General features: G+C 50.9%; 1 protein-coding gene across 1 annotated transcript; it reads right to left on the bottom strand.

Annotated features, from left to right (window-relative positions):
• Nucleotides 1-5,854: 5,854 nt before the first annotated feature.
• Nucleotides 5,855-10,770, bottom strand: LOC119099457 (glutathione peroxidase 7). Its single transcript, XM_037222611.1, has 3 exons — nucleotides 10,507-10,770; nucleotides 8,271-8,535; nucleotides 5,855-6,881 (listed from the first exon to the last, which is right to left on the bottom strand). The coding sequence occupies exons 1-3, from the start codon at nucleotides 10,642-10,644 to the stop codon at nucleotides 6,682-6,684; spliced, it is 603 nt and encodes a 200-aa protein (XP_037078506.1). The 5' UTR covers nucleotides 10,645-10,770; the 3' UTR covers nucleotides 5,855-6,681.

The raw sequence follows: 10,770 nt of genomic DNA, 5'->3' as shown, positions 1-10,770 counted from the left end.
ATTCTGAGGATGAGACACCTGGCGCAAATATTCACGAGAGGAGTGTCAAAAACGAGTGCGAGAAGGGGGTTCGGACGGAGAATGTCCTCCGAACAAAATCCTGCCCCGCGATTCAGATGCAGAGGCGTCTGACATCGATAGAATTCAGGTGTGCAACACTCGCAAGATACGCGGTAGGGAAAATAGTAAAGTATATTTTTTTCAAGCACATGCTGTCAGCACAGAACAACACACACAAAAATGCTGTAGCACAGTTGCTCGAAAAACAAGATGTTTTCTGGCGTTGTGAATTCGCATTCCTAGACAGAGAAGCGTTGTCTATATGAGTGGCATGCAACCTGTGTGTTACATTCAACCACTAAATGTCAGGACAGAGCGACGCGCTCAAATGCAATGCTATCACACAACCCAGAATACAAAAGCGCCATCTGTGCATTCAGTAGATGACTTCGTGTTACGGAGATCCGCCAGATGTCTGGGAAAATCAGCCGTTGTAAAATACCCCACTTGCCTGTTAGCAAGCAGGGGTCATTCAGTGTTATTAAGTGGTCAATAATAGTATGGTCAATAATAGCATTAAGGAAGAACTCCTGGTGAGCGCTTCCTAAAATCAGGCGTTGAACAACTGCATGGAATAAATCACCGGCGCTCTTAATGAACAAGGGTTCAGTGGACTCTTTCTCAACCGATAAAGTTCAGAAGCTTCGTCAGATTTTTTATAGGGGTTCTACAACCATGTTAGCAATTAAAAATGTGTGAAGAATGTGTATTAACATGGCCAAGCCAAAGCTATCTTGAAAGATCTAATATTCAGTCAGAATACAACTTTTGTCACGTAGTTTAAAACATGCGCGCTGGCAAATCTTATCAACAAATCTACGACACCAGGCGTTGCAGTCTCCATAGGCCGCGGAGAGTCGGCCGAAAGGGATCTGGGAGGCGGTGGAACTAAAAAAGTGGAATCTGTATTTTTCGTGTCGCTGCAACTGTTCATCGGAAAGAAAACTCTGGCGCCCGCCTGCTAGTGTCACTTGCAGTGGCCAACGCCGTTCTGTTCTACGGAAGTTGCAAATACAAGCCTTCGCATTCCTTGCTCCCGAGATTGCACGCGCGCATGTTGAATCACTTTCATGTAATTTGTTTTACTTATCAATTCTGCAAAAGAATGAGCGTTCTCAGGCAAACATGGGATGTCCTTGCTCGTTCTTGAACTCATTTCGACCTACTCTTTTCAACAATGAGGAGACCCTTATGTTCTTCCGCGACGGGACCCCTTGAGTAGAACACTAGCGGTACATTACTCTCCCGGGTGAGGACTAAAGGACCATTCCGGGTGTTTTCCGGCTGCCATTCTGGTGACACAGGGCGGGATCCCCAGGTCGATCCGGACGCCCTTACAGGGATACATCATATCACATTGTTCCGATCACTGTCGCGGGAGGCCTTCTGGCCCGCGCAGTTAGCCCCGGATAAACATACGGTCCATCACTGACGCAGCAACATCTTTGATCGCCGCAGGTAGTCCAATGATTGTCACATAGAATCCAGTTCCAGGTTTTTCTCTGTTCCTCAGATATATTGTTGATCCCCTGAAAACAGATTGTAGATCGAAATGGAACCCCAAGTTTGTATCAACATGGCTAACCCATGTTCGTATCAAAATGTTTTGCATTCAGCCAGGATTAATTACCGATCAAAATTATGTAGCATGCGTTTGAACACGCGCGCTCACCAACCTTAGCAACGACAGCCTCGACGCCCGGCGTTGCAGTCTCCATAGGCCGCGTGGCGTAGGCCCCGTGGCTGTAACATTAAGCGATGGTCAATGGGCGAATGAAAAAAAAAATGACGCGTCTTTAGGAAGATGGCTAGTAAACGAGGTAAATCGGCATGCGTGTTTATGGTAGCACAAAAGTAATCCAAATGCAACTTAGATCTGTAGAACGTGGAGGAGCCAGTTTACATTGCTGGCCCACCACCTTAAGAAGTGAGGGGGGGGGGGGCGGGGGCATTGGGTGGGTGCCCACCGGCTGCCATTCGGGCGGACCAAACCCGGCCGGTCCCTGGTCGATCCGGCGGTCCATGGAGAGATGCACCGTATATTGGTCCCCTTCCTGGCGCGGGAGGCCATCTGACCCGGGAAGTTGGCTCCAGATCGACGCAAGGGCCCTCACCGCCGCAACAAGATTCCTTACCGCCGCAGGCAGTTTTACAAATTGGCACAGAGACTCCAGTTTGGCCAAACGAATCGTCGACTGAAGTGGGATAGAGACCCCTGTTCGGCATTGGGGGTCCTGCCTACCACAGGGTCCTCCCATTATTTTCTCGTGGATTCCCACCTCAAGTTCTCTTATCTGTTTCCATTGTCAGAGGGCCCAAACCAATGCTGGGGGCCCAATGGCATCCGAGGCTGCATACCAGTCTGTTCAGTAAATGCTCCCCGGATCGACTCGGGGCCCCTTGCCGGCAAATAAACTCCTGTTAGATAATGTAGGCGCCCTACTAACACAGGGGCCTCTTGTAGTTACAGGGGCTCGACCAATGCAGTTCACGGGCCCCAGCCTCGTCCCTGCCTGATAACTGTACTCCCCATGCCCAGACCACACGGCGCCGACCGTTCGGTGTTGGTGGTCGCTGGCCGAAATAGGGGGCCGCATGATTCCAGGGCCCCCAATCGCTGTGAGAGACGCTCTTACTGGCATCTGAGGTCACGGTCCCAGGGTGCGGGGGTCATAAATGTGACAGAGAGCATCCCCTTTGGGCCTTCGGGACCTTCAGCCTTTGGGTCAGACCCTTGATCTTTGGTTCCGATGGGCCCATCGGGACCCTCTTTGATTCCCTCACATATGGCCTCTGGTCAAATCGGGGCGACTTGTCGATACAGGGACCCTGTTTAATAGTTTAGGCCTTATCGACGCAGCCCTCTCATTGCTGTAGGCACCCGGCCGAATGCAAACCACAGGCACCGGCAATGCTTCTGCTTGGGAAAAGAGCCCCCAAGGCTCCGACAGACACGGAAACAACTGTTGGTTGTCAGTGGTTTCTGGTCGAAATGCAGGCCCACGTTGCCTCAAAGGATCTCAATCCGTGCAAGAGGCCCTCTGACCGACGTTTGAGGTCACGGCCCTGAGGACCGGGATCCTTCATGGGTCATGCAGCCCTTCGGGCTCTTCGGGCCGTTCAGCCTTCCAATGGTCCCCTTGATCTCGGTCTCCAGGGGCTTCCGGGTGGCTTTCAGGGGCTTTGGGCCCCCTCGAGCACTGCCCTGGTCGACTTGGGGCCTGTTGCCAACATGGAACCCCCTGTTAGGCACTGTGGGCCCCTGGGCAACATGCCAACACGGAGGGCTTATAACGACTCAAGGGCCAAAACGAATATAAATGAGCCCCGACCTTGTCCCTGTCCTGGGAAATAAGCCCCTCAAACCAAGACCGACAGGGAGCCCGCTGTTTGGTACCCGCGCTGCCTGAACAGCATAGGGGTCCTGATGGACTCAGGGGAACTTGCAAACGGCGCAAAAGGCCCCTGACTGGCATTTAGGGGTCCGACCCTGTGGGCCAGGCTCTTTTATACGAACTCCAGTTAGCTCTTCAGGCCCTTTGAGCTCTCAAAGCGGGCCCTTACTCGAACTTACGGTTAATTTGATCCATCATAATAATTTTTAAAGAATCTTTTAATAACAAAATCATCCTTATTTTTAGTCTGGAGCACTGCATAGCCAATGAGGTGGCGGTGTTTGCGTGACGGTTTAATGACGTCATGCCTATGTGACCTTGGAATAATCTGCACGAAATAGTCTGCACAAGTTTGTGGACGTCAAGCTCAGAAAACGATAAAGTTTTAAGCCACAAAAAGAGCATGACTGTGAATTGCACTGAATGATATTCGAAAGGGCCATTTCAGTTTAAAACCCAATACAGCTTTGGGACTCCTAAGATAATAGTCAGAGCGGATTGGCTCATAGAGCACCACAAGCTCTCAACGCGATGGCGTGATCTCTATCGTTCGTGTCACTGTAGCTGTTAATCTGTTCAGAGAACCCGCTTCAGAAATCGGCACGTGAAATTTCCTTGTCAGGGCTGAAGGACCCATCTGTCCCGTGCAATGTCCTCAGCAGCTAGACGGGAACCGGGGACCCCTGGACTTTCCGCAGACCCTCAGAGGGATACATGGCACATCGGTTACCTCCGTGAGTGGCAGGCCGTCTGACCGGAGAATCTGGCATCTGAGGATCGATACAGGAATCCTCACTGACGAAAAAAGGTCCCTTACCGGCGAGGGTAGTCCGCCCCAATCTCACCTTCACACTCCATCGCTGCCAACTCACCGTCACAATACATCACCGCCATCTCACCATCTCATCCCATCGTCCCCATATCACCGCCACACCCCCACCTCACCTCCCCATCTCACCGTCACACCTAACCGCCCCCACATCATCGCCACACCCCTGCCTCACCTCCCCCATACCACCGCCACACCCCTACCTCACCTCGCCCACCTCGCCGTCACACCCAATCGCCCCCCACCTCACTGCCCCCGTCTCACCGCCACACCCCTCGGTGCCTCTGTATCACCGTCACACGCCATCGCATACTCACCATCAGCCGGACATCATGCCCGTTAGAACCATTTAGCCGTTACGCCCATAGTTCTGGTACACCGTCACGTCCATGGCGCCGAGCTCTGACACGACCGTCACGGACCGACAGCAGCTCGTGACGGGGTCGGGCATGACTGGACGGCACGCCGTGACGTGAAGCTCACGCGTCGAGTAGCGGACTACTTGAGACGCACGCGCGGCCACAGGGAAGCCTCGATCTGTCGGCTGCCGGAAATGATAAGTCCGCGGGACCGGCACCTTGGGGACGGGCCTGTGATGGGACGGGCTTTCGATGGGCGGGCATGAGATGGGACGGGCCTGTGATGGGACGGGCTTTCGATGGGAAGCAATGCGTTGCACTACAAGACTCATGGGTTCTCGAATCCGTCCGCGCTATACGATAGCGTCACACAAATGAGCCGTATGCAGATTAGCAAGAAGTTAAGAAAGTTGTCAAGCTGAGGGTCCGAATATGCCAAGTCAGCGCTGCATGCGCCTGGCCATGAGTCGTGCAGGTTCCCCAGGTTTGGAGGAGTACAAGTGGACCATGCTGCATGATGGTGCGCACCAGTCGATTCGAGAACATACGAGTCATGGTGGAACTTACGTGGTGCCTGATATTCTGTGCAATTTATGCAAAGTCGAATCATTTGAGCCATGGCTGCTAGGAAGGCCAACCAAAATGGCAATGGCGCTTAGAACAATTATGAAATAGTCGTATTTATGGCGAAACAATTTTCAGAATGGCGCCCTACCCCATCCATCACAAGATTGATTCCACAGTGCAACTTCACTGGGACGCAGGATTTCTACCAACATGTAACTATTAGGGTTTACGTGAATGTTGGGCTATAATTAACCTACTAGGGCTCAAAGACATTCCTACCAGTGCTTCATTTTGCCGTTGAAAGTGTACCGCATGAAAAATGCATGCAATCAAAATATTCCACTAATAATTCTCACAGATCCCCTTCATGCAATTCCGAATCGCTACCCATGGATGCAACAGACGACGAACAGAGCGAGGAGTTATCAGGCCTGTCGCCACATTATGCGAGAAGTCTCGTCCATTGTCGTACCATAAGGCTAAGCCTTACCCTACTCCTCAACAACCAATTGTGCAAAATATTAAGCAAATTTACCGGTCAGATCCATACGCTGAAAATGCGGTGCGATTTAAAACGGGCAAACCATAAAGAAGTTTCCAAACGTTGGCTCGTAGCCTCAAATCATGACTCGAAGAAAAGGAAGATTACGAACGTCCAGATTTAATGAGTAATAAAACGTTCACAAAAGCGGTCAGCAGAAGCACCCACGAATAACACGCATACGCAATAACGAGACGCCAAAAACAACACATGGTTCACTAATGTATGCTACGGCATTAGCATAATCTTAACCAGTGCAGATTCTCTTACCAATGTGGTGCAAGTACTAAACATAACCGTACAAAACCTGGCGGAAGACATTTGAATATTACCCTGCCACAGTTACCGTATGAAAACATCAGCCAACTGGTGACGGTGATGAGTTGGAGCCAGATGTTAAAGTCAACCAGTCAACCATCAACCACATGCTGACGAGTGCCGCACACTGCTGCCGACCAACTGACCGTAGTCTCAGCACAAATGTCGTTCTCAAATATCAGTTTCAGGGCCCATTCGGCTTGTGGAGCTTCGGCAGCGGTGATTTGGTACAAAGCCGGCTTGCCAGTCACTGGAGTCATTGCACATGCGTAACTAACCGCGACGCAACCATGTCCACATTACGTCGCCGACTATTGTCGTTAAGCACCGTTCTAGTGAACCCCGAAAGGTGCATAGTGCTCCACCGCTCGACGCTACCGTCTTGTCCCTCGAGATCTTCCCGGTGCACCGAATCGAGGGGGGGGGGGGATACACCCCTTCCGGAAGCTAGTGCGCTCCCTCACATCGCGCCCGCAAGCCAGCTCATGGACCACGCCGCATCACCACATCAGCTGCTGCGGGGGTCAGCGCTGACGCCTCGGCGAGCAGACGCTGAGCGCGCAGCGCTGCCCCGCTGGACACGCTAAGACCGCGTCACGCGCGCCGCCGGCGTCACAGCTCCTCCCTGGCCTTGTCACCGGCCGGTTCGGGCCCGTCCGTCCCGCGAGCCGCCTTAGCCGCGTCCACCGCGCTCTGCAGATCGGCGAAGATCTCGGCCACGGTCACTCTGGGCCCCCAGCTGTGTGTGACTCGACCCGTGTGGTCCACCAGGTACTTGTAGAAGTTCCAGTCTGGCGGGGCCGATGATTGAGCTGCGGCAACGGAGAGGCACGTTTCCAGGTCTTTGTGGTGAAAACAGGCTTTGACGCGCAACGATTAGCGGTCCTCATTATTGGATCGGTACGCGTGGCACACACACGATACGTAGTGGCGGGCTTACGTCAGAGGCGGCGACTTAGGGGAGGAGAGGGGGGGGGGACGAGGGTAGGAAAGAAAGGGAAGAGGAGGGCAGCCGAACCCTAGCTTTGGGCAGCATTCAACATTCGTCCCATGCATGGGACGAATTCCGTGCGCCACCATGGTCATGGAGGCGCACGGAATAGAGCGAGGTCAACCACCTTTATTCCTTCCCCAGCACCACTGAGCTTCTGCCGCCGCTGGCTTGGGTGATGTGGTTTGGGTGCATTTGGTTGACGCTACATTTACAGGATTATCTGGTATGAGTCACAACAATCATGTTCGGCGCGGAAACAGATTGGAGTGTCTGTAAATTCTGCACATCACATAACGATCCAGGTGATGTTGTAACAACTGTCATACCAGAGACAAAGATAAACTGAAGTGTTTAGGATCAGTAGCGAACAACTAGATTTGAATATAGTCTCCACTAATCCGTTGAATTTATCATATTCCGGTACCTGCATGGCAATGTTGTGCCAGGCCCAAAAAACGGTGCTTAATCCGAGACGAAAACCCTTCAGATTTATTTCAATAAACCACGGCAGAAACTCATATTGGCATCACTTCGTCGCGTCTCAAAAGTATGTCAGGCCTAGACTCAGCGACAGCTAGTTACTGCCTTTTCAACATACTTGAAAATCCTTTTGATACATCTACACGCCTAGCTGAAGGGTAAACTGCACCAGCAGGTCTAGCGAGGGGCGCAACCTCAATTTGCGTCATGGGGGGGGGGGGGGGGGGCTGCCATGATTCGCGACAGGAACATTTTTGCGAGCGATTCCCAACTTCATTGACGGTACCTAGCGCTATGGCGAGCAGACTTACAGGCCCCACACGTGCGAATAGGTACAGCACCTAGCGAGTCAACGATCTATTGGTGCTGGTTTGCCCTGTCGCCTCATACAGTTGTTTTCGGTGCACACGGTGCATGTTCACTCGGCTATGTGCTCGTCTTGTTACTACATTACGACCAATGAACTCTACATTTCACTGCCCATGGTGTCCATGGGTCCATGCGATGTAAAACCAAAATAGTTTTCTGATTACTAGATTCCGAACTTATTGTTCCGGACTTAGTAGTGCCGTGGTGAAAAACTGCACTCGAACCTGCCTGAGTGGGTGAAGCTGAAGTCATATGAGCAGTCCCCTGACTGCGCCACTGAGTCCGGGAGCGTATTTTGGGCCCCCCACACACACCAGGACGCGGGCATTTGACCCATGTTCCAGCCCCTCGCGCTCACCGATGATGTTCCTGAACACGGGGTGCGCGTTCTCGCCGATGACGTCCACCTTGTTGAAGAGGGGGAACTCTGACTCGTAGTTGACGAGCACGAACTGCTTGATCTGCGGCGGGTCGCCGGGCTCCTGCTCGCCGAACTGGTTGCAGGGGAATGCGAGCACACTGAAGAGGCCGCCGTGCGACAGGATGTCGTGCGCGCGCGTCAGGTCGCGCAGGTGGCTGTCCGTGAAGCCGCACATCGAGGCCGTATTCACCACCAGTGTCGCCTGGCGGCAGAGGGGGGCAGTGAGAAGAGGGAGTGGTGGGGACAGTGGTCACATAGGAGGGGAGTGGTGAGAACAGTGGTCACATAGCAGGGGAGTGGTGAGAACAGTGGCCACATGGGAGTGGATCAGTGAGAACAGCAGTCACATGGGAGGGAAGCAGCAAGAACTTCAGTCTTATGAGAGGAGATCAGTGAGAACCATGGTCACCAGCATTCCAAAATTCATCCAATAGGGTGTGCAGGATGTAAATACATATTCATGCCACCAGAATTCTGACTCTTTGGGGGCCCTCCTGCATGCAATTAGTTGGTGCTAACCTGTTGCCCTTTGACTCTGACTCAGACATCTAACTTACTCCACCCAGTTGTCAAGCCTGAGGCACATAGATACTGATTTGACAGCCACCTGATGCTGATAGGCCGATTTTGAGCAAGGAGAGGGGCCATACACAGTGAGCCCAAAGCTGGGGTGTTATAGCATGAAAAATATTGACATCCCTGCCACCCAAGCAGCTGAATACTGGAACACTGGGGGTCACATGGGAGGAGAGTGGGTAATGGCAAGAATGGTGGTCATGTGGGAGGGGAGCATTAAGAGTGCTGGTCACATGGGAGGCTGAGATGAGAGTGGTAGCCATATAGGGTGGGAGTGGTGACAATGGTGGTTACATGAAGGGGGGGGGATTGAGCCATAGTGGTTAGGTCAATGTGCTATTCAAGGGTGAACAGAGGTGAGGGTGATGGTTACTCTGGAGTGTGCAGCAGTGAAAGAAATGGTCAGATGAAAAATATAATAGTGACAGGATCAGCGGCTGTATAACAATATCTGGACACAGGTGACAGCCAGTGACCACAGGGGCACTGGGTCAAAGGTGAGAGCAGTCATCTAACAGGATTCCAGAGCACTTAATGAGACAACTGGTCATAAATGCTGCAGGGTAGAAGTAAAGAGCATGCTCATGTGGGAGTATTTAGACTGCTAAGAGCAGTGGCCATATGGGGAATACAGACTACAGGTGAGACTAGTGGTCATATATGCATGGCACATTACAGCAGACTTGAGAGCAGTAGGGTCTCAAAAATGTACATTAGTGAGAGTCATAGTCATATGTAAATTGCAAAACAGAAGTGAGTTCCTTGACAGGACTGTAGTATGGACAACTGCCTTACATGCTTGAGCACCAGATTATTACTTATCACCTGACACATAAGTTATCAGCTTGCAGACTGTGCTGTTATTGCTAGCTATTTCCTGTACTTGTCATTAACAAGTTAATGAATCATATACCAACACATTAAACAATGATCCTTAAACCAGGGTTATGTAAGAAATATTTTGGAATTCATCCTGCTTGAAAGTAAGAGTAACAGCACTTACCTAATTGATCTCAAAATTCCCTCACAATGCTTTGAAGACTATGAGGCAATTATGCTACATACCTACCAGGTCTTGCCACTGCCTTTCATTACCACATATCAGCTAAAGTTAGCCTTTGAGTACCTTAATTTCTGCCCAGAGGCAAAGCAGGGGTGGTCTGAAAGTCATAGTTAATGTTGGAGATAGTGGGCTCCACCCAAGACTGAAGGTCCAAGTGCTTATTGGAGGTTTGTGATGCCTGCAATACTTCAAAAAATCAAAACAAAAATGACCCAAGACATATTGAAATAGGATCTCCCAGCCAAAACAATCTCCAAAATATAAAAATAGGATCCTGTTGCAATTATGTGGGGACCCTTTGCTGAAGGCACCCCCTATGCCTTATTTGCCCCCTCCTGAGAGAAATCCTGACTTTTATGCCACTAGATTTGCCACATCTAAGCTGAAAGGTCTTTATACATGCCTATATTTAGTATAATATCTAAACACACACACACACACACACACACACACATATATATATATATATATATATATATATATATATATATATCATGCAAATTACTGAAGCAAAGGATATGGACACCAACTTACCATTCCCCTGAATTGACTGAAATTCACTATTTCCCCGTCAATGCTTTCAGCAGAGAGTTTGAAGTATTCATCTTCTAATGAGCAGCTTACTTGATAGGATGCTAAAAGTGCAATAAAAACAATGCTCAACACTGCCATTCTGGTTCTGAAAGAACTAAGTCACCCGAAAAAGCATCAATCTGAAAAATCTGAGCCAGCGCCCCACCCCCGCACCGCTCTGAACAACAGACCACACTGGGCGGGAGGTCATTCACCACTCGCCGC

The sequence above is a fragment of the Pollicipes pollicipes genome, unplaced genomic scaffold, assembly GCF_011947565.3.
Source record: "Pollicipes pollicipes isolate AB1234 unplaced genomic scaffold, Ppol_2.1 Scaffold_4740;HRSCAF=5597_pilon_pilon_pilon, whole genome shotgun sequence".
NCBI classification, from domain to species: Eukaryota; Metazoa; Arthropoda; class Thecostraca; order Pollicipedomorpha; family Pollicipedidae; genus Pollicipes; species Pollicipes pollicipes.
The sequence above is the reverse complement of the archived record's forward strand: the minus strand, read 5'-3'. Positions and strand labels throughout refer to the sequence as shown.